This window comes from Stomoxys calcitrans, chromosome 3 (assembly GCF_963082655.1).
Source record: "Stomoxys calcitrans chromosome 3, idStoCalc2.1, whole genome shotgun sequence".
NCBI lineage: Eukaryota > Metazoa > Arthropoda > Insecta > Diptera > Muscidae > Stomoxys > Stomoxys calcitrans.
Window position 1 is genome coordinate 195,149,844 of NC_081554.1, and position 25,367 is coordinate 195,175,210.

At 39.4% G+C, this 25,367-nt stretch overlaps 1 protein-coding gene and 1 long non-coding RNA gene across 4 annotated transcripts in view; one reads left to right on the forward strand and one right to left on the reverse strand.

The window, feature by feature from the left end:
• The window catches only part of LOC106082331 (sodium/potassium-transporting ATPase subunit beta-2), a 38,637-nt gene extending 20,202 nt beyond the window's left edge, over positions 1-18,435 (forward strand). For all 3 annotated transcript variants that reach the window (XM_013244975.2, XM_013244897.2, XM_059364784.1), the window contains 5 exons: positions 10,329-10,469; positions 10,531-10,650; positions 14,004-14,296; positions 14,371-14,539; positions 18,052-18,435. In XM_013244975.2, the coding sequence (XP_013100429.1) occupies positions 10,329-10,469; positions 10,531-10,650; positions 14,004-14,296; positions 14,371-14,539; positions 18,052-18,155 (827 nt within the window). In that variant the 3' untranslated portion in view covers positions 18,156-18,435. The remainder of the gene's footprint in view (positions 1-10,328; positions 10,470-10,530; positions 10,651-14,003; positions 14,297-14,370; positions 14,540-18,051) is intronic.
• LOC131995763 (uncharacterized) overlaps positions 1-25,367 on the reverse strand; it is a 71,702-nt gene that overhangs the window by 19,715 nt on the left and 26,620 nt on the right. The gene's annotated exons all lie outside the window — the stretch shown is intronic.

Consider the following 25,367-nt stretch of genomic DNA (forward strand, 5'->3'; position numbering starts at 1 on the left):
AAAACAAACAAAAATTGTGAAATTTGACGATCTTCGCCCTAACAGGCAAAAAACTTGAAAATTAATATAATTATGAATATTATATACAAGGTGAAGTTTACGTTAGGTTCAGTTTAAAAGAGGGTGAGGATATCAATCCGCCTAATGCCATTATGAACATACACCTAAGCCTGTAATAGGCTTGTTGTTCAATCTAAAAACTAAAAAGTAACCTCAAAAAAGAGAATCTAAGGTATGAATTCCGTGCTACTTACAAAATACTTAATTATTTTCCTACTTTCAGCAAATCTCGACAAGATTTGATTTTTCAGCTACGTTAGCATCACTCATTACTTATAACTGAAAATTCGCAAACTCAATATTAAGAACGGGGGGAAGAGGGAAAATTAAAGAAAATTCAGTTATGATGCTGTTAGGGTTTCCATGCCTTAACCGAGATTCGCGTAATGAGAGTGTATGTGATGGGCAACAGAGCGTGTTGTGGATGGGCAAATGTTTGCTCTTCCTGTTCTTGTTGTCAGAGTTGGTTTATGTCTGGTATTGAGTCCCCACCTAAGTACCGGTGTCTGTTAACCGCGAAAGCCGGGCAATGACAAAGGAAATGCTCCAACGTTTCATCATCTTTCCCATATGCGCTACACATGCCGCACATATTTTTCATAAGTGAGCTCGTAGTCCTATGTGCCCCGTTATGATACCGAAAGCTATAGTGACCTCCTTGTAACTTCCTTTCCGTAATAGCTTTGGTCTCTCACAAACTGCAACTGCCTATAGGATTAAATCTGCCTGTGCCAGTGTTATATGCGCGTTCGTCGACACTCGACGTCCTCGCGTGAGCACCACACTATCTCATGCAATCTTCGATCGCCGGGTCTCCACCTGCAGGACCGTATTATGATCAGACAGTGGAAAACAGACCTCAGTCCCTGGGTTCTCAATGTATACTCTCCATGCCCACTCTGCCAACTAACTTTGATTCATCTGTGTAGCATGATCTGCCAGATGCCAATACCAGAAATGCGTCAATCCAAGACTGTGCCTCTGGCAGCAGTGTCTCCCACTCGACCTCAAGTGTTATCTATTTGACTTCTTGAGCCACAATTTTTGTCTGATTTGGCTGAAATTCGAAGAAAGTGTTCTGTTGTGACTTCCAATAAATGTGCCAAGTATGGTCCAAATCGGTGTAAAACCTGGTATGGCTACCATATAAACCAATCTCCCGATTTGGGCCTCATCTACTACTTTTGAGAACTTAGCCATGCGTTCCACGAGCAGAGACTTAAAAGTTAGATTGCTTATTATTTGTGTGGCTACCAGTCGTACGTGGATTGTAGGGATAATGTATTGAAGCTTCGTAGATTGAAACAGGTTGTTAAGGAAAGTGGGGTGATATCTACCTTCTTCTTCCCCAGGCCCATCAAATCCCCACTAACGATCATTCTTAAGAGCAGAGCAAATAGTCTTGGGTAATTTATTGTCAGTGAGTTTCACCATATTAAAAAACCGGCATTTCTTTTCTTAATACAAATAAAAAAAATGAACCAAATTGTATTATATGTACAAGCCAAGCTTCCATTTATCTTTTGATTCTGGGTTTTCTAAAAAAAAGTTCCCAAAGCATCAAATATCTGATAATCGATTTTTACCTTAAATACATTATCAATGGTGAGATTACTCTCTTTCATATAATTACAAAAATTAACAAAATTGTGTTTGCTTTGCATAATTGAAACATTTCCTGCCAAAAGTCAATCATTGAACAATGGTTGTAATTAAATTTTCGTTCGGTAATTTTTTTTCCCTAATCCGACACACCCTAACCCATGTCCGTTTATTTCCCATGACCATTTCATTGGGCAGGCGGAGGTACTTAATCTGTTGATGTATCGCCCAATCACACACATACACACACAAACACACACACACACAGACAAATGCAATGCTTAACCTTGCTCCACAGTGATCAAGCACAGAGCTCACTCAGCATCATCAATTCGAATTCGTGCATATGAAAATGTCAAATAATTGGCCATAAATTGGGGCACATTCTGTAGCCTGAAATTCATGGGTTTCACGAACAACGTAACGAATGAAAATTTATTCGTTACAAACCCAAAACTCAACGCCCACCCCCCTTGTTCACCTTTGCTAAGATTTTTTTGTTAGTTTTTATTCATTTGTGGACATTTTCATTTTTGTCAAGCGGCGACAAAGGCGATTTTTCACACAGCCCAAAACCGAAAGCCAAAGCTTATGCTAATTGTAGCAATTATAGCAAATATCCATGCCAAACCAACAATATCCACCATCTCCACCACCGCCATCACAGTCGCCATTTCCCTAGTGACGTATTTTCCTCTTTATTTTGTGATGCCGTAAGAGAAAGCGGGGTGGTGGGGGTGCAATACAGAGCTGCTCCATATGCAAATCATACAAATTGAAATGCACCCAAATGCATACGAGTTTTTTTTTCAATGATTCCCATTGAAAAAGTCAAAAATTCAAATGATAAATGTAATTTCCTAAAATAATATATTATTTAAAAAAATAAAAATAAACATTTATATGTTTGATATTGAAAATTTACTACTTTGATTTATTATCTATTTTTGCTGCAATTCATAGCTCATTGTGAATTGAATCTTTTGTAAATAAATGAAAAATTTCCTTGTGTCTTATTCATAACGGAATTCTTAGAAATATCCACATGTTCGCCATGTGTTTGATAATTACATGGAAGTAAATGCCCTTTGTAAGCTCTTGGTTTTACTTGTCATTGAGCTTAAGTCGGCTTGTTTCTCTCCTCACGATATGGCAACATGGCTAAAGCCAGACTTTGTTTACATGCTTTAACTACTCAAATGCGTACTCTCAACTCGATTCACTCTCTAATTATGGCAACAAATAAAACGCACTCAAATGTTAGCACAGTGTTGTCAATCAATCTTTTAGTCTACAATCAAATAAATGTAGTCAATTGAAAAATTAAATGCAATACAATAAATCTAAACAAAATAAAATAAAATAAAATAAAATAAAGTAAAATAAAATAAAATAAAATAAAATAAAATAAAATAAAATAAAATAAAATAAAATAAAATAAATTAAAATAAAATAAAATAAAATAAAATAAAATAAAATAAAATAAAATAAAATAAAATAAAATAAAATAAAATAAAGTAAAATAAAATAAAATAAAATAAAATAAAATAAAATAAAATAAAATAATCGGTAATAAATTATGAGAGGCTAGCCACAATCCCCATAAAAGCCAAATTTTTCATCATCAGCTTTATTTGTGACAATGCCCCGACGGAAGACAAGGACGAGCAGACCAAGGATATTTTCTACGAGCGCCTAGAAAGAGAATACGACCGTTGCCCCGCCCATGATATTAAAATCTTTCTGGGAGATTTTAATGCGTAGATGGGGAAGGAAAACATCTTTGGTCCAACAGTCGAACAATATAGCATCCAAGAGATAACTTCCCATTATGGCTTGAGACCAATAGATTTCGCCGCAGCAAAAAAAATGGTAGTTAGCAGCACCAGATTTCAACATAAAACAACTACCAAAGCCACATGTCTGTCACCCAATCGAAACACGAGAAACCAAATTGATCATGTTTTGACAGATGGAAAGCATTCATCCAGCGTGTTATATGTACGATCGATCCGTGGAGCATTCATTACCTTGTTGCAGCAAAGGTTCGCACCCGTTAGAGTATGGCGAGAAAAGTACGATCTGACACTGCACGAAAGCTGGACATTGAAAAGCTGCAAACACAACAGATGGCAACGGCATTCTCGATATTCGTTTTAGATATCGGGAGTCATAGTCCAACTCTCTGCTCCAAATTCCAATGGGATGTATGAACGCGGCTTTATGGACTTACAATACTAAATCCGCAGATCGGTCTATATGGCAACTATATCAACATTTAGTCCAATCAGGATCATATTGGATGCAGATGGCGACGGGTCTTGTAATTTTCACTATTCCAGCCAAATCGTATGTTAAGGCTAGCTGTAGGGTTATGACCCTATACTAAGAAATCGGTCCATATAGGGTCCTAACGTGGAGAGGAGTAATGCCACTCAATTTTGTCTTAATCGGGTAAAATATGCGTCATTTATGAGCTAAAGAACCTGAATAGACAGATCGGTCTATATGCCAGCTATATCTACATAAAGTGCGATCTAGGCTTCTAAACTTTGCAAGGATGTAGAGGGACTTAATGCAACTCACTATTTAAGATTTCAGAATTCTAAGACCATTAAAAATATATATACTTTGTAGGTTGGGAAATGGATATTTCGATGTGCTGCAAATGGAATGACAAAATGAATATACCCCTATGCTAGGTAGTATAGGTATAATAAAAATCTAAAGAAAACATCAAACAAAAAGACTAATACATTTACTAGAAATAAAACAAGTAAAGTCATGTCAAGCTTCGCAGACCGAGTCTTGGTCAGCACTCTCTTGCTTGGGTAGTAAGAGAGTGCTTAGTTTGGCCTGGCCGTATTTTATATACCCTCCACCATGTATAGCATTTGTCGAGTTCTTTGCGCGGTATCTCTTTTTAGGCAAACAAAGAATAATGAATAAGATCTATTTTGTATTGGAGCTATATCAAGTCTTGAAGGTCATGGGAGACGTCATAGTACAATGTTCCTGCCAAATCTGATGAGAATTACCCCCATTAGAGGCTCAAGAAGTCAAGATCCGAGATCGGTTTATATGGCATCTATATCAGGACAGACAGACAGACGAACGGGCATGGCTAGATCGACTTAAAATGTCATGAAGATCAAGAATATATATACATTGTGGGGACTTAGTCGAATATTTCGAGGTTCTTAATACTTTAAAGTAATCTGAAAAAAAAGCTAAGTCTGGATATCCCTAATACTTCTTCATTCCACACCCTTAAGTCGGCACAAGTGTGGCGTCTGAAGTCCTAACTACGCTTTCTTCGTCCACTCTCAACTCTGACTTTGTGGTCCCAAAAGACGTCGTTCTAACCAAGTTAGCTGACGGTATTTTTTTGACTTTCACTCCCAAATAGTAATCTCTTTCATTTCCTTTACTCCGCAATGGCCTCGCACCCAAACAGTGCGGATCGTTCTATTCTCAGACTAGGCCTTAAAATCCCTCTTACATTTCAAAATGTAAAAATTCTAGTAAAATGAAGAACTTTAAACCCGGATTTCAGACTCTCGCCAGCTGATTCTATAAAGGGAAAATAGATGATCGAGCCATTAAATCCGGATTTAAAGAGTAGTATAAACGGTTAAAACCCCGTCTTTAGTTCAAAATAATAATCATGTAAATCTATGTATTTTAGGTTTTTTTTTTTGTAGAATTCATGTTTGGTGGTATTCAAGGTCCGGCGGTTAAAACTTTACATGCGTTTATTTATTTATTCTTCTTTCACCTCAATTGGATTATAGTATAGTGTCAATATGAAATCAAACCTCACTAAGACAACATTTGCCTACAGTAGCAAGAGACTAAGACCTCTGATGAGAATCGAACCCACAACCATAGCATTAATAATCCGAACAGGCCACCAACTCATCTAGCAGGGCACTTTAATTTGTTTAACCATTTACACCTTTACAGTCTTTTTATCACCATTGTTAACAAATCGCTGATATCTCTGTGTAAGTGGCAACACTGTTGATGCAACTCATACTTTTCCTCCTTTACCTCTTCTTCTTTAATCCAAATTCACCATAAGAGTTTCTCTGTTATTACTGCTCTCTGCTCTCCATTTCAATTAAAGCACACATATTGTGAGATTTGTTAATTAATTTATCATTAACCTCCATAAATTAAACTGGCACAAGAAGTCAGACATCCCCAACAACTTGTCTTTAGTTATCCACTCTGTTGTTCTTCCCCATTTCACCAGTTCAATGCAGATACATGCCAACTACACTCATCGCTCAAATGATGTCAATTGAATTACGCATGACCACATATAACCCCCCCGCCCTGGCCGAGGAGAGCGAACATTAAGTTAATGGCGCATAGTGAAGATGTGTCAGACAAAAGTCAACAACTTTTAAGAGACCATTCACAGAATATTAATAATCATGTTGTTGTTGTTGTTGTTGTTGGACTAGTTTAATGCCTTATATGTTGCCTTGTGCCAAGACGACCATCATTCAATGCTTGCATTGAACAAAAAAAGCAATCTTGTATTGCCGATTAAAGCGGCTCCGACTGCATGACAACAATACGAGTTGCTAATTGTTGTAGATAATGCTTTGTACTGAAGAAGATACAAACATCGTACAGATTAAACGTTTTAGATAAAGTTAATACAGTGGGATAAGTTTAAAAATCAGTAAAAAAAAATCATTTAATTGGGCTGGGACGAAATTTCGTAACAATGGGGGTCGTCTATTCACTGTCCCAGATCAAAAAATGAGATTGGACAGACAGACCGACGGACGGACATGATAAGATCGTCTTAGAATTTCACGAAGACCAAGAATATATTAACTTTATAGGGTCGGCAATGGATATTTCGATGTGTTGCAAACGGAATACCAATGTGAGTACACCCCCATCCTTCTATGATGGATATAAACATGGAAAATTCAAGTATGTTTTTAAGAAACCCGATGAAAAATGTAACATTAATGATCCCATAGCAGCTATGTCAAAAAATGGCCCGATTTGCAACAAACCCGCACTGACAACGGGGGGTGCCTAACACAATTCAATATTCCAAATTTCAATGAAATCTGAAAAAATTTTGTACAGATACTTAATATTGATGATTTGACTTCTTGAGTCCTTACAAGCCGCAATTTTCATCCGATTTGGCTGAAATTTTGCATGCGGTGTTCTGTTACGACAACAACTGTGCTAAAAACGGTCCACATCAGTCAATTACCTAATACTTACTTACTGATAGTAGTGGGGACAACTTTGGTGGGGACAGTAGGAAACGTGCCAGCCATTTAAAATTATATTTAAAGATATTCACTATTTTCTGGGAATTTCTTTTCCATTAAAAATTGTTGGCATTAGAAATCCCTATGATCTTTTTTTATCATAAAGGTCTTATATACTCGTATATTAGTTTTTCCTAATAGAAATACTAAGGACATTCAAGCGATTTGAAGGAATGTAGAAATCAAAATTTTACTATGAAGGCACAGCGCTGCGGTAGGTGAGTTGGTACCGTACTCGGATTACCGGTGCAGTGAACGGATAACAGGTAAAAAATCCTTCATGATCGCCAGATACGTCTATGCCATGTAGATATATCCAAATCGGATCCGATTTGGCCCTTTCAACAACTTAACTAAGGTTAGGTTTAAGTGGCAGTCTGCCATCAGACTCATTTAGAGGTTTTCGTCCATTGTGATACAACTGGAACAGAAGAAGGAAGATGCCTTCTAGTTCCTACGGTTGAACCATCCAGATCGCTTTAAAAGCCCAATAACTTGTGAATGTTCACATTCGCTTAATCAGACGGGTTCTCAAAAAAAAAATGAAAACCTAAAGTAGAACTCCTTCTGACTGTTAGTGCGGGACACACACACAGAACGGGTTCTAGAGTTTGTTCTTCTTCGATATCCTCACAGCTTCTGCAAAAGTCGTTGCTGAAAACTTGTCAGCATGTTTTCCGATTAGACAGTGACCTGTCATTACGGACCCAATTACTTAGTCGTCTGTTCTAGCCAATGATAGTAGACCTCTTCAAGTCTAGATCAGACCTCTTTAAGTCAGTAGACCTCTTCAAGTCTCAATTGGGTCACATAGTTTTGGAATGCTCACTGCCCCCTCTTTATGAGCATCTATCATTACTGAAAACTTAGATTACATGTCGCTAAAGGCATACCCACAGATTCCATTATCCCTGAAATGTGTTGGGTAGTTCCTACTCTCGCAAGCTCGTCCGCTTTGCAGTTCCCTTGGACATCTCTGTGGCCCGGCACCAAGAACAGGTGAATTTTGAACTGTTCAGCCATCTCATTGAGAGATTTGCGACAGTCTAGGGCTGTTTTTGTGTTCAGAAATACGTTTTCCAGGGATTTAATGGCTGCCTGGCTGTCTGAGAAGATTTTTATGCCAATCGTCGTTATCCACCACTTCCTTAATTGCAAGGATCTCCGACGTATACACACTGTAGTGGTCAGGTAACCTTTTCGATATGACAAGTTCTAGATATTTAGAGTACATCGTAAAAGCCCACCTGGTCGTTTAGTTAGCCTATATTAGTACCATCCGTTTAGAAGCCTATGTGACTTATGTTATCATTCATATCGTACCCGGGATATCGTAGTTCGGTTCTATCAAGAATAGTGGTACAGTACTTTCTATCAAAAAGCGGATCAGCTAGGGTGTAATTCACACTGCCTGGAACATCGGATATTGTATCAAGGATAACACAGTGTCCGTAGCCGCCACATGATCGATAAGAAAGCTCCCTTAGCCTCAAGGCAGTGGTTGCAGCAATTTGTCTAGCCACAATGTACAGAGGCATAAGTTGTAGCTTTGAATTCGGTGCATCAGATGATGTCGTCTGAGTGCGGCTGTGATGCAAGAACAAACCATCCTTTGGATTCGGTTAAGTATTTGACAGTAGGTGGATTTTTGAAGCGTCGTCCACCAGACCACAACACCATAAGGCATTATAGGTCTGACAACTGCATTGCATGATACGCGGGTATATAGGGCAAGAGTGCCCTTTCTTGTCCTTTCCAAAATGTTGGATTTTTGAAGCGTCATCCACCAGACCACAACACCTTATAGCATTATAGGTCTGACAACTGCAGTATATACCCATTGCATGATACGCGGGTGTATAGGGCAAGAGTGGCCTTTCTTGCCCTTTCCAAAATGTTGGATTTGAAGTACAATTTCTTGTCCAGCAAACCACCCAGGTATTTTGCGCTTTCTGTAATTGGAACATTTTCTCCACTCAAGGAGACAAGTTCCACGGTAGGCAACTTTCATCTCCTGCTGAAAAGAACTACTTCCGTCTTGCACGGATTTATACCTAGACTACTTTCGGTAGCCCACTTTGCTGGTGCACGTGATCTTTTTGAAGTATATCTCTTAGAGTGCTTTCACCTAACCGCGATTGCCACTTCATCAGCATACCACTTTTACACCATTTTCTTCCAGAGACAATAATGCACAACTTAAACTGCGTATAGAAAAAATACAAGTCTGTGAAAAATTTCAACTCAATATCTCAATTTTTGAAGACTGTAGCGTGATTACCACTAACGAACACACAGTCGGACAGATACCCGGACATCGTTATATCATCTTAGAATTTTACGGAGATTCGAAATATATTTACTTTGTGGTGCCGAAAATGGATATTTCGATGTGTTTCAAACGGAATGACTAAGCGAATGCACCCCCTCTTCTAGGTTGGTGTCTTTTTTAACTTATCTAAGTGAGTCTGATTTTCAAACTATGAAGGATTGTTTTAATTATCTTCATACAGGAAAATTAAATTTTTTTACTCTTAGAGTTATTTACTAAAAATGATGGAAGGGGACTGTGATTTTCAGTCCGTTAAGGCTCCTTGATGATTTTCATAGAGAAAAATCTAAATTTGTCACTTTTGGAGTTATTTATTATGTAAAGTAGTCGGGGACAGTAGGAATCCTTGACAAATTACTGTTGTTTTAGATAATGCATAACTTGCAATGTTTTTGACGTACCATTATTTGTACGAAATAAAAACTGCACCGTGAGTATAAATCAAACCATTAAAAAGAAATTAAGCAAACGAATGGAAGCTTTTGCTAAAGTGTTTTTGCCATTTTCTTCAACAAAAATCATATAGAATTAAAAAAATGGATCTAGGGGTACGTTTCAGTGCGTCACTGTCTAGTGGTACTTGAAAAAAAAAATCCAATAATTGATAAAATAGTCCCAAGTGGGTATTATAAAGTGAAATATTTGATTTATGAAATACAAAAAAAAAATGCTTAATTTCAGCAACCTTATCTGGGCTCTACGACACATAACAAAGATTCCCTTAAAGCCATAAATTCTCCGTAACCACGTTTTTCATTATCGTCATTGGCATTATTTTTGTAGAGCCTCCATAGCAAACTCAAATTCGCTAATCCTTAAAATATTCTCAAGGTCAATCTGTTTTTAGAAGTTCCAAAGTTGCTGGCATTATCACAAACACAATACGAATAGAACGTGATTTTTTCAGAGATTTACAAAAAATAATTCCATTTAACGATTTTAAGGTTTATTATCTACAACTAACACGTATTTGTTTCATGGTAATTAAACATGTTTTTCTTTTTAATTTTTTCGTATTTTAGCAAAAATTGGCGTTTTCTACACAGCATTTTATGGTGTCTTAGTGGCGCTGGTTGCCATTTGCATTTGGGCCTTCTTTCAAACGCTAGATCCTCGTATACCCAAATGGACATTGGATGGATCGTTGATAGGAACAAATCCAGGTAAGCCATTTGCAGCACATGAATTTTTAGCTTCCCCATATTGTTACCAATATCTTTATAGGTCTTGGCTTCCGACCTCTACCTGAAATGGAGAATGTTGAGAGCACTCTAATCTGGTACAAGGGTACTCAACATGAAAACTACAGACAATGGACGGATTCTTTGGATGAATTTTTGGCCGGTAAGTATCTCTTAACAATCATCCGCCATCTGGGCTGCTCTTATCGCCTTTAGAACACTTGTCGCTTGTGTATAAATAGCAAAAATGTCTAAGAGCGTCATTAGAACCAAAACGCTTATGTGGGTATATTTTGTAATTAAAATGTTATCGTGTTGAGGACAAAAATTGTGATTTATATCAAAAATAAACTACATGGCCAAGTGTTTTGATAATATATATATTCAATGGCTAATAAATTGTTCCCAATCTGGCGATTAGTTTTTTTCTAAATAGACCATAGAAAAGGATGAATATAAAATTATTTGTTGTAAGAAAATAAAAATCAATTGATATTAGAAATATTTAATAGAAGAAATATAGCTATAAACTAGTAAAAGAGTACTAAGTTCAGCCGGGGCGAATCTGGGGAACCCACCACCATAGATTCTGCTAAAATATGGGTACATATGATTATAAGCCGATTTGGACCGTACTTGGCACAGTTATTGCGAGTCATAACAGAAGACTATGTGCAAAATTTCAACCAAATCGGATGAAAATTGTGGCTTCCAGGGGCTCAAGAAGTCAAATCGGGAGATCAGTTTATATGGCAGCTATATCAGGTTCTTGACCAATTTGGACTTCACTTAACACAGTTGTTGGAAGTCATAACAAAACACCACGTGCAAATTTTCAGCCAAATCGGACTAAAATTGCGGCTTGTAAGGGCTCAAGAAGTCAAATCGGGAGATCGGTTTATATGGGAGCTATATCAGGTTCTTGACCGATTTGGACTTTATTCGGCAGAGTTGTTGGAAGTCATAACAAAACATTACGTGCACAATTTCAGCCAAATCGGACAAAAATTGCGGCTTCCAGGGGCTCAAGAAGTCAAAGCGAGAGATCGCTTTATATCGGAGCTATATCAGGTTCTGGACCGATTTGGACTTTACTTAATACAGTGGTTGGAAGTTATAACAAAACACTAAGTGCAAAATTTCAGACAAATCGGACAAAAATTACGGCTTCCAGGGGCTCAAGAAGTCAAATCGGGAGATCAGTTTATATGGCAGCTATATCAGATTCTTGACCAATTTGGACTTCACTTAACACAGTTGTCGGAAGTCATAACAAAACACCACGTGCAAATTTTCAGCCAAATCGGAATAAAATTGCGGCTTGTAAGGGCTCAAGAAGTCAAATCGGGAGATCGGTTTATATGGGAGCTATATCAGGTTCTTGACCGATTTGGACTTTATTCGGCAGAGTTGTTGGAAGTCATAACAAAACATTACGTGCACAATTTCAGCCAAATCGGATGAAAATTGCGGCTTCCAGGGGCTCAAGAAGTCAAAGCGAGAGATCGCTTTATATCGGAGCTATATCAGGTTCTGGACCGATTTGGACTTTACTTAATACAGTGGTTGGAAGTTTTAACAAAACACTACGTGCAAAATTTCAGACAAATCGGACAAAAATTACGGCTTTCAGGGGCTCAAGAAGTCAAATCGGGAGATCGGTTTATATGGTAGCTATATCAGGTTCTTGACCGATTTGGACTTTATTCGGCAGAGTTGTTGTAAGTCATAACATAACACCACATGCAAAACTTCAGCCAAATCGGATGAAAATTGAGGATTCTAGAGGCTCAAGAAGTCAAATCGGGAGATCGGTTTATATGGGAGCTATATCAGGTTCTTGACCGATTTGGACTTTATTCGGCAGAGTTGTTGAAAGTCATAACAAAACATTACGTGCACAATTTCAGCCAAATCGGACAAAAATTGCGGCTTCCAGAGGCTCAAGAAGTCAAATCGGGAGATCGGTTTATATGGTGATCTTATGATTGGATCAATATGTCGGTCCGCACATTGTTAAACGCTCCCTCGATATCAATGCAAACGGACGATGTGATTGTCTTGGCATCAAAGGATTCTTCTATTTTATGCACAACCTCGTGCAGGGCAGTCTCCGACGAGACTGCCGTTTGTATTTGAGCAGTTCGCTGGATGTCGTACTCTTTATCATGGATCTACAATACTTTCCATGGTTTTGAGTTGAAAGGACGTAAGGCTTATAGGTCTGTAGGGCTTTGGTGTCGTATTACCTTGCCTTGCCGGGCTTGGGTGTAAATACAATCCTTGCCTTCTGCCAGGCTTTCGGATTATAAATATTTAAGTCCTGGGCACAGTGAGAAAATAGTGGCCAGATGAGACGCCAGATAGTCGTCTTCCTTTTGTAGTAACGCCGGAAATATTCCATCAGGTCCGGGTGACTTAAATAGTTTGAAGCTCTTTAAGGCTGTAGGTCACCGTAGCGCAGAGGTTACCTTGTCCGCCTATGACGCTGAACACCTGGGTTCGAATCCTGGCAGGACCATCAGATAAATTTTCATCGGTGGTTATCCCCTCCTAATGCTGGCGACATTTCTGAGGTACTTTGCCCTATAAAAACTTCTCCCCAAACAGGTGTCGCTCTGCGGCACGCCGTTCGGACTCGTCTAGAAAAAGGAGATCCCTTATCATTGAGCTTTAAATTGAATCGGACAGCTCTCACTGATTTGTGAGAAGTTTGCCCCAGTTCCTTAATGTACATGGGGAAATTTGCATTTTCGCTCTTCAAGGCTTCTTTGACCATAAATTCCATGATAAGCCTTCGATCAAAATCACTATTCCAAGATTCCAGTATCTCTTAAGTCCCGTCGTATCCTGTGGAAATGCGTTTTTCATAAAAAACCTCAACATATCCTCCGTTGTCTCTCCTCTCATTCCCATGTCGTCTAATAACGTTTCAGATTGGACATGGGTTTTTGAGGGAAACTTTTTCATCTTGGCGGCGTCATTAAGGCTATCGACCTTTTCGCAGAAAAGCTTCCAGGAGGCACGTTTTGCTGCTCTGGTTATCTAATTGTATTCCTTGAGCCCTGTGTAATACCTCAGCTGTAACCCCACGCGTTCCCACACAGCGTACCTTTTACTAGTTTTTCTCGGTTCTATCCCACTGAGTATTGGTTGTTATGGGGACACTGTAGATCAGCGTTAGGCATTTCAGGCTCTGACGCTTAATGCCTGATTCAAATCCCGGCTAGAACATTGGAATAAATTTTTAGCTGTGATTATCCCCTCTTCGTGCTGAGGTCCCTTATCATTGAGCTTAAACTTGTATCGGACAATCTCCACAGGAATGCCTAATGTAATGTTCATGGGTAAATTTCCATTTGCATTTTAAAAGTTTTGGATGTTATTTATACAAAAGAAGCTTGGTTCAAGAGTAAGAGTTCTTATAAACCTTTTGAGACTATTTCCTGTTTTTTACAAAGTTTTGTTTAACTCTGTTTTTCATTTCTTTCCCCTTTGCTCTTTTCTCTTTTCCAGTTTACAAAGTACCTGGTTTAACCCCCGGCCGTGGTCAAAACATTTACAATTGCGATTACAATCAACCCCCACCAAAGGGACAGGTGTGCGATGTGGACATTAAGACCTGGTCTCCTTGCACCAAGGAGAACAATTACAGTTATCACAAGAGTTCGCCATGTGTGTTCTTGAAATTGAACAAAATCTATGGTTGGATACCAGAATTCTATAATAGTTCAAGTGAATTACCTGAGAATATGCCCAAGAGTTTGAAGACCTACATAACGGACATGGAGAAGACACAAGCTCATAAGGTGAGGGGGAGGAACATTTAATTTTATTTTAACAAGATGAGCATAACATTGAAATAATTTTATTCTCATTTCAGATGAATACTGTGTGGGTTTCTTGTGAGGGTGAAAATCCTGCCGATCAAGAAAATGTTGGTCCTGTGGACTATTTGCCCATACGAGGCTTCCCCGGTTACTTTTATCCCTACCAAAACTCGGAGGGTTATTTAAGTCCTTTGGTGGCTGTGCATTTCCAAAGACCGAAACGTAAGTGTGTTGTATGGGAATTCTTATTGTACAGAGAAGGACAGACAGAAATGGATAAACGGTAATCGATCCAATAGTTATGTAAGAGATAATGTGAGCAATATCTGTCCGTCCGTCTGACAAATTTAGTGCATTTAAGGTTTCTTCCATTTGAAGATGGACTGGACAACATTCTATTTGTTTACAATTGTGATGAAATATGGAATACGAGATACTATTCACTTCATCTACACCTATGCCAAGCATGATCATCGGTCACCATTGGTCACATAGGCTGCAATAGCGATGTAACTCCCATACAAACCGAATGGATTATATTAGACCCCCTATAGATATTTTTAATTAAACCTCCAAATATTTCTATATTCTTTATAATGGACTTTAGTCTAATGTTAACCTTACTTGTTGTCTGTCCTACGGTCTAACACTTTTGGACGATTAAGTCCAGCACTCAACATTTTCAACAATTACTCTTACTACTGCATTACGTTTGAGATTTTAAATGGGCCAAATCAGTCCATATTTGCAAATACATAAGACCGCCCCATGTATCGGTATCCGAGCGGAGAATCTCAGTGACAGGCAGGGCGGGACCGGCTCTTGAGTGCCAATGATGTTCGATATGACAAGGCGAGTTATTGACGCCTTTAAATAACCAATGGTCCCACTGTTCCTGCGGCAATCGGTCCATTGGACTGGAAGGAACTTGCTCACCAATAGGAGCTTGACGGGAATTGCCACCTACACATGAAAATGAAGCTACAACAAACACAACATCGTCCCAAGCTATAAGGAATTTTTTTTTTGCAAATAAAGGAACGCATACCCTCCATTGGAGCAACTACGACCATTTAAGTGAAAATCGAGCTTATTATTTATATGGGAGCCATATCTAAATCTGAGCCGAATAAAAAGTGATATGTGCAAACTTTTTGATGATTTTTGTGATCCGATCTCCACCTTATTTACAAAGAACGGTACACAGACTATCAGCACAGAGAGGGTATGCGGACCTACGGACATGGCAAAGCCAAATCAGCAGGAATTTCTGAATCCAACTACACATTTTATCACATCCACATCAGTGGTGCAGGGTCCAGTTTGTGGTTTTGTATTAAATTCCATATAAATGTTTACTTGGTTTGCCAATTTCTTGCTAGGACCTAAAATACTTAACCAAATTCTTTTTTAAGTCGCACAGTGGGAGAAAATTGAAAAAAAATGTCGGGCGGAACCGACTATATCATACCCTACACCTACACTACTTCCAAGAACTCTGCCAAGTATAATCAAAATCGGTTCATAACCTGATATATTGGGTTGCCCAAAAAGTAATTGCGGATTTTTTAAAAGAAAGTAAATGCATTTTTAATAAAACTTAGAATGAACTTTAATCAAATATACTTGTTTAACATTTTTTTTCTAAAGCAAGCTAAAAGTAACAGCTGATAACTGACAGAAGAAAGAATGCAATTACAGAGTCACAAGCTGTGAAAAAATTTGTCAACGCCGACTATATGAAAAATCCGCAATTACTTTTTGGGCAACCCAATAGCTTCGATCTAAACCGATCTCGGGGTTTGACTTCTTTAGCTCCTAGAGGGCGCAATCATTAACCGATTTAGCTTAAATGTTGCACAAAGTGATTCATTTTGACATCCAAAAACTCTTCCAAGTATGTTGCAAGTCAGTTCATAACCTGACATATAGCTCCCATATAAACCGATCTCGGATCTTGACTTCTTGGGCCACTAGAGGGCGCAATTCTTATCCGAATTTGCCAAAGTGTTGCACCAAGTGTTTTATTTTAACTTCCAAGAACTCTGCAAAGTATGGTCCAAGACGGTTCATAACCTGATATAGCTCCCATATAAAACGATCTCGGATCTTGGTGTTTTGAGCCGCTAGAGGGCGCAATTATAATCCGATTTGGCTGAAATGTTGCACCAAGTGTTTTATTTTAAATTCTAACAACTCTGCCAAGTATGGTCCAAGACGGTCTATAACCTTATATAGCTCCCATATAAACCGATCTCGGATCTTGACTTCTTGTGCCGCTAGAGGGCGTAATTATTATCCGATTTGGCTGAAATGTTGCACCAAGTGTTTTATTTCGACGACGATCAAGAACTCTACCAAGTATAGTTCAAATCAGTTCATAATATGATATAGCTTGCATATAAACCGGTTCAGAACCTGATATAGCTCCCATGTAAACCGATATCAGATCCTGACTTCTGAGCCTCTAGAGGGCGCAATTATTATCCGATATAATAAAACTTTGCACGCAGTATTTGGTTTGACCATCAATAACTGTGCCAAGTATGGTCCGCATCGGTTTATAACCTGATATAGGTCCCATATAAACCGATTTTCGATCTTGACTTCTTGAGCCACTAAAGGGCGCAATTATTATCCGATTTGCCTTAAATTTTGCACGAAATGTTTTGGTTTGACCATCAATAACTGTGCCAAGTATGGTCCTCATCGATTCATTACCTGATATAGCTCTCATATAAACCGATATTGGATCTTGGCTTTTTGAGCCGCTAGAGGGCGCAATTATACTCCAATATCGCTAAAATTTAGCATGAAGTATTTTGTTGGGACTTTTAACATATATGTATCAAGTATTGGTATTGGCGGCCACCGTAGCGCAGAGGTTAGCATAACGCTGAACGCCTGGGTTCGAATCCTGGCGAGACCATCAGAACAACAATTTTTTTCAGCGGTGGTTTTCCCCTCCTAATGCTGCTATGCCATGTAAAATTTCTCTCCAAAAAGGTGTCGCACGCCGTTCGGACTCGGCTATAAAAAGGAGGCCCCTTATCATTGACCTTAAACTTGAATCGGACTGCACTCATTGTTTTGTGAGAAGTTTGCCGCTGTTCCTTAGTGGAATGTTCCTGGGCAAAATTTGCATTTTTTTGTATCAAGTATATAAACAGATTTCGCAATTTTATTTCTTGAGCCACTATAGGGCAAAATTCTTAAACGAAACTTTGCAAAATGAATTTCATGTTGGTCTCCAACAGCCAAACCAAATATGGCCCCAATCGGTTCATAACTTGGCATTGCTAAAACAGCATAGCAATTCTAATCCATTATCCTTTGTTTGTCTATAAAGTGTTATCGGCCAAAGAACTTGACAAATGCGATCCATGGTGGAGGATATATAGGATTCGGTCTGGCCGAACTTAGCAAGTAGCAAGTTCGCCATGAGGCCGCGCGGGTTATCATTAACCGATCCCCATAATATTTCGTATTTTGCTTATTGAGATCAAAAGGAAAAGGAATGATGGGTATGTGTTTCAAAAAAAAAAAAAAAATTTTGTTTTTTTGGGCAACCCAATACATAGCTCCCTTATAAAGCGTTTCCTAAATTTGACTTTTGTCGCTCCTATAGGACTTTATTCTTATAGCAGTTGACCATTTTTTTCTTTTTTTTCTAATTTTTTATTAATTATTGTTTTTTACATCTTTTAATCCGCTTTTCTTTATTCACCCTATAGGTGGCATCATCATCAACATCGAATGCAAAGCCTGGGCACGCAACATTATTCACGATCGCAAGGAGCGATTAGGATCGGTGCACTTTGAACTTTTAATAGATTAACAAACTTCACGGCGGCTACAGTGAAGAGTGAAGAAGAATAAAACCCGTTCACCCACACATACACACAGAACAGAACAACAGCAACACCAACACAAACAAAACAAATATTTATTAAAATTTCGTCTAATCATTTTCTAATAACTTTTGTGAAAATTACCAACGATTCAAGCACACAAAAAAACAGTGTTAAAGCCCAAGCAAAGCAAATATATACAAATATTTTTTTAAATCTGCAGCCAGAGACAACTGCAGAGCCTAGCCACACCATTGTTTTTTTTTTTTAATACAAAAAGAAAATCTAAGTTAAAATTTGTTTTTGAAGTAAACTGCCATTTCAACAAAATATTTCAAACCATAACCGATACCAGCAAATAATCATGCTGCGAACATTAAGCAACAGAAGTTGAGTTGTACACAGAACCAAATGCAAATTTCTTTTACTGCTAAATTTCCTCTAGTTTTTTCATATCAAATTTTGGGCATAAACAAAACTTTTTTTTAATAATTTTAAATGAGAGAGAGAATATTGTATTCTTTTTTTTAGTATAAACTAAAAATAAAAAAAAACCTAGAATTGTTTATTGTATTGTAAAGTTTAGTTATTGTATATTTCAAACAAAACAACAAGAAGCACAAAGAAAAATTTAAACAAAAAAAAAACACATCCACCCTGGTATTGGAGGAACCTTTGCCATTAAACCAAATCAAGGCATATACCAACCACTATCGCTTGCTCGACGGAAGAAAGATTCAGAGGCGGCAAGTTCCAGTACCCTCATAGTGAGTGTCATCTAGATTCTAGCCATGTACAAGTTAGCTTTTAATAACTCCACCCAACCCACCCAAAAACCAAAATGTCCCCATCCCCTAGCCCTAAAAATCCCTCGTATTACCAGCCTGATTTCATATACCCATTCGTCTTCGTTATTTTGCGTTAAAGGAATGAATGCATCTGACGAATCCCAGACACTGCAGAAAGTTTTAATTATTGAAATGATTTAAATTAAATGATGTTTTTTTTTTAAGTTTTAAATTAATAAAAATTTACCAAAACAAACAAAACTAACATTCTATTTCATTATTCAAAAGCAGTTAAAGCACAAGTATCAAGTTGGACCAACCTGATATATTGGGTTGCCCAAAAAGTAATTGCGGATTTTTCATATAGTCGGCGTTGACAAATTTTTTAAACAGCTTGTGACTCTGTAATTGCATTCTTTCTTCTGTCAGTTATCAGCTGTTACTTTTAGCTTGCTTCACAAAAAAAGTATATTTGATTAAAGTTCATTCTAAGTTTTATTAAAAATGCATTTACTATCTTTTAAAAAATCCGCAATTACTTTTTGGGCAACCCAATAGCATTCTCATAAACCGATCAAACGGTTTTAGCTCCTTAAGCCCGTATAGGACCTTGCACGTAGGGTTTTCCTATAATTTCTTAAAGCTATGACAAGAATGGTCCATACGGGACCTACCAACGACCTATATGGTACTTAAGTCCAGTCAAACTTGACACGCTTTTTTTTTGTTATACCCACCACCATAGCATGGGGATCTAGTCATTCCATTTGTAACACCTCGAAACATTGATTTACGACCCCATCAACCATATATATATTCTTTTAGCTTGGTGGACACCCAGATTCGATATAGCCATGTCCGTTCGTCTGTCGAAATCGCGATAGCGATCGAACGCGTAAAGCTAACCGCTTGAAATTTTGCAAAGATACTTAATATTGATGTAGGTCGTTGGGGATTGCAAATGGGCCATATCGCTTCAGATTTGGATATAGCTTCCATATAAACCGAACTCCCGATTTGACTTCATGAGCCCATGGAAGCCGCAATTTTTTTCCGATTTAACTGAAAATTTGCACATAGTGTTCTGTTATGACTTTCAACAACTGTCCAAGTACGGTCCAAATCAGTCAAGAATCTGATATAGCTTGCATATAAACCGAGCTTCCGATTTGACTTCTTGAGTACCTGGAAGCCTTACTTTCCATCCGATTTGGCTGAAATTTTTCATATGGTGTTCTGTTATGACTTCCAACATTTGCAGAGTACCGTTCAAATCGGTCAAGAATCTGGTATAGCTCCCATATAAACCGATCTCCCGATTTGACTTCTTGAACCCATGGAAGCCCACATAATGTTTTGTTACGACTTCCAAAACCTACGTCAAGTACGGTTTAAATCGGTCTATAACCTAATATAGCTCCCATATAAACTGATCTCTCGATTTGACTTCTTGAGTACCTAGAAGCCTCAATTTTCATCCAATTTGGCCGAAATTTTACACGTAGTGTTTTGTTACAACTTCCAACACCTACGCCAAGTACGGTTTAAATCGGCCTATAAACTAATATAGCTGCCATATAAACTGATCTTCCGATTTGAATTTTTGAGCTCCTGGAAGCAGCAATTTTAGTCCGATTTGGCTGAAATTTTGCCCATAGTATTCTGTTGTGACTCTCAACAACGGTGCCAAGTACGGTCCATGTCGGTCTATACCCAGATATATATCCCATATTTTAGCAGAATCCATGGTGGTGGGTTGCCGAGATTCGAACTTAGTACACTATTACTTATTGTCATTATACCCCACACCACTACTGTGGTTGGTACAGGGTATTAGAACTTAGTGAATTAGTTTATAACACCCAAAAGGAAAGGAGATAGACCCATTGATAAGCATACCGATCGACCCAGAATCACATTCTGATTCGATTTAGCTATGTCCGTCTGTTTGTCTGTCCGTCTCACCATGTTAATTTGTGTACAAACTACAGGTCGCAGTTTTCATCCGATCGTCTTCAAATTTGGTATGGACATGTTTTTCGGCCTAGAGACGAAGCCTGTTGAAATTGGATAAAATCAGTTCAGATTTGCTCCCATATGTTCGTCCGATTTGCAGTAATACTGCAATAAAATGGTCATTTGTTAACCGATTCGCTCGAAATTTGTCAGGAAGGATTTTCTTTTGACTCTCGACATTACAGGTGCATTTTATAGAAATCGGTCCAGGTTTAGATATAGCTGCCCCATATATACATATCCCCCGATTTTCCCTCCTAGAGCCACTGAAAGCGCATGTATGACCAATCTTCCTAAAACTTTGTACAACACTTTCCTTGACGACTTTTACAATATGTATAAAGTTTGCTCGAAATCGGTTCAGATATAGATATAGCTCCCATATATATGTTCGTCCGATTTGCGGTAATAATACAACAAAATGGTCATTTGTTAGTCGATTCTGTCGAAATTTGGCAGGAAGGATTTTCTCTTGACTCTCGAGTTTGTGAGTTTGATAGATATCGGTTCAGATTTAGATATAGCCGCCATATATGCATATCGCCCGATTTTCACATCTAGAGCCACTGCAAGGTGGACCGCACTTAGCACAGTAATTGGACTTCATAACAGCTCACTACATGCAAAATTTCAGCCAAATCGGACGAATATTGCGGCTTCCAGGGGCTCAGTAATTAAAATCGGGTGATCGGTTTATATGGGAGCTATATCAAAATCTGAACCGATATGGCCCATTTGCAATTCCCAACGACCTACGTTAATAGTAAGTACCTGTGCAAAATTTCAAGCGGCTAGCTTTACGAGTTCGACCGCTATCGTGATTTCTACAGACAGACGGACGGACATGACTCAGAATGCCGAGACGATCAAGAATATATATACTGTACGGGGTTATAGATCAATATTTCGAGGTGTTACAAACGGAATGACTAGATTAGTATACCCCCATCCTATGATGGTTGGTATAAAAACTGTTTATCAGAAAATTTAATTTTTTTTATATCAAAAACAGTCTAAAAAAATTTAATTTTAAGCACCTCTCAAGGATCCCATCACGCATAGCTCCGAGAGACGGTGGAACTTTTGATGGAGGCGCATTTCCCGGGTGGCTAAGAAGAAGTCGGCTATCAAGATATCGCTATACCTTCATATGTGGCCTTAATTGATGACCTTATCAGGGACATCATTGACGAGGAAAAAATAGTGTGGGCAGTCTGCACTTTCCGGCAATTTAAGTCGGGCGGACCTGACGGAATTATCCCGGCACTGCTGCAAAAGTCACCCTGCCCTGGCTTGAGCTCATTTTACGAGAGGGAGGGAGGGTGGTCAAGGTGGTCTTTATGCTCAAGGTGGGAAGAATATACCACAGTATGCCGAAAGATTATAGGACTATTAGTCTGTCATCATTTTTGCTGAAAACACTGGAAAGACTGATTGACCCGAAGGTGAGACGGGGACTGACACCGGATATCTTCAGTGGGGTACAATACGCATACCTCAAAGGCAGGTCTTTGTCTCTGTCTCTCTGACAGAAGGAGTACACTTTGGTGGAATTTTTGGATATTGAGGGGTCCTTCAATAATGTGAATCCCGCACGGAAATTCACCCATAATCTCCCAGTGGAGCAATAATGTACTTTATGGCAGGAATATTAATGTGAACCTTGGAGGTAGTGTGGTCAGAAGGCTAGTGACAAGGGGAACGCCCCATGGAGGGATGTTTACGCCGTTTCTATGGAACCACATGATTAATGAAATCCTGTTGGATCTCGTTGGGGATGACACGAGGATAATCGTTTATGCGGACTACATCGTGCTGCTGATCCGAGGCAGGTTTCTGTCCACAATCAGCGAGATCATAGAAGGATCATTGAGAAGATTGTCGCTATGGGCTACCAGAAATGGGTTGAGGACCAACCCAAGAATGACGGAGCTGATGATCTTCACGCGTAGATATAAGATACCGAAGTTCAAACGCAAGAGGCGATGTACCTTGGCATTCGAAACTGCCCTGGAGAGGAATACCGAGGAAAAAACACATAAGGCACTGAGGACCTTTTTCTCTTGCAGGAGGATGTTCGGTAAGAGGTTAGGGGGTAACCCCTAAGATGATTTATTGGATGTATACGGCCATGGTGAGACCAATACTGACCTATGGAGCACTGGTATAAAGGAAGGCCGTGGAGAAGAGGACACTTACGAGGGAGTTCGTGAAGATGCAGAGACTGGCCTGCTTCGGGGTCACAGGGGCTCTGAGATCCGCACTGCAGTCAGGCCTGGAAGCGATGCTGAATATGCAGCCCATTAAGGCCTATATTCGGAACTGCGCCGCCAAGGACGCGCTTAGGCAGAGGGAGCTTGGCATACTAAAGAAAGACGGTTCGATTCTGGGTGTTATGAATGCGTAGGATAGACTGAGGAGGATCTCCGACTACCTGGCACCAGTGCCGACTGGGGTGAAGGCTTAGCCACTCATTTTCCTGGGAACGATGAATGGGGAGCGAATGCTGTACTTGGAAAGAATGAGACCTCGTTTTACACCGATGGCTCCAAGATGAAGTCAGGGACTGGATGGGGGGTCTACTCTGACGCACTCAATGTCTGTATGTCTCTTAGACTGCCGTACGAGTGTACGGTCTTTCAGGCAGAGGTCTTTGCCATTACAACAGCCGCAAAAAAGTTCTGGTTAAGGATTTATCGCTCTCAAAACTCAATATTTATGTAGACAGTATGTCGGCGCGCAAGGCCTTGGGGTCGAGGAAGCTGAGATCGAGGATGGTGAGGTCGAGATGCGTGGCAAATTGAATGGAGTCCCTGGATAGGTTCCGGGTCCACGATGTGACACTGACATGGGTTCCTGGACATGAGGGGATTTCAGGAAATGAGATGGCGGACGAGTGTGCCAGGAGGGGTTCGACTGTGTCGGGTGGACCAGCCACTGGTCTGGCCTACTTACCATTTGTTGAGCTACTTAACACAATAGAGGGGATTTCCAAAGCGGAGTCGGTGGCAAGATGGGACTCTGTGGATGGTTGCCGGACTGCAAAGGTCCTGCCTACGTGCCATTTGTAGAGCTACTGGACATAGTAGAGGAGATGGCCAGAGCGGCGTAGGTGTCAAGATGGGACTCGGTGGATGGTTGCCGGACTGCAAAGGCGCTCTGGCCTGTCATCGACCGGAGGAGGACGAGGGAGTTGCTGGCGTTAGGTCGATTAAGGTCAATGAGTACCTTAACAGGGGTCATAACCGGACACTGGGGTCATAGGCCGAATGGCGTCACGCAAGGGAATACAGCACAAAGACTTCTGCACACCGCCAACACGTCCCTTCAGCCAGGCCTGACACCCTGGGTCGCGAAATATATGCGCGAATCATTTGTGGAATTTAGGGATAAGAAGTCGAAGCACGGTAGAGTGAAACAGGTTCCCCTAGGCGGAGTGATATCTCCGGCACTGTTTAACCTCAACCTATCCTCCATTCCTATGTTTCTGCAGGGTCGTTGGCTTCTGCGAATTGGATGAACTTGCGCACGCACCTCTGGTAGCTCTCCTGAGATTTATTGACGGAACAGTATGGTCCCGACGGGGGTGCCATAAGCTCTGGCGTAGGTACATCCGTGTTTTCGTGGGGATGCGAGTACTTCATTAATCAGCTCAGCGTAACTTTCACAATGTTCGACCTATTGTAATGACTTCGTCATAATCTTTATCGATCGCTATGGTGATTTTGACAGAGGGACGGAATATCAAGACAATTACGAAAATATATATTGGGTTGCCTAAAAAGTAATTGCGGATTTTTTAAAAGAAAGTAAATGCATTTTTAATAAAACTTAGAATGAACTTTAATCAAATATATAATTGCCATTTTGTTCGATAACCTTTTGCCATCTTCCTGGTAAATTTAGTATTCCACGCTCATAGAACTTCTGGCCTTTATCTGCAAAAAAACTGAACCAAGTGCGATTTTATAGCCTCATCATTGCAGAAAGTTTTACCATTTAAGGAGTTCTGCAAAGATCGAAATAATTGATAGTCTGATGGTGCAAGGTCAGGGCTATATGGTGCATGCATCAAAAGTTCCCAGCCAAGCTCACTCAGTTTTTGGCGAGTGACCAAAGATGTGTGCGGTCTAGCGTTGTCCTGGTGGAATATGACACCTTTACGATTGACCAATTCTGGTCGCTTCTCCTTGATGGCTGTATTCAATTTGTCCAATTGTTGACAGTAAACATCCGAATTAATCGTTTGGTTCCTTGAAAGCAACTCAAAATATACCACACCCTTCCAATCCCACCAAACAGACAACATAACCTTCTTTTGGTGGATATCAGCCTTTGTAGTGGTTTGAGCTGGTTCACCATGCTTGGACCATGATCGTTTTCGACTAACGTTGT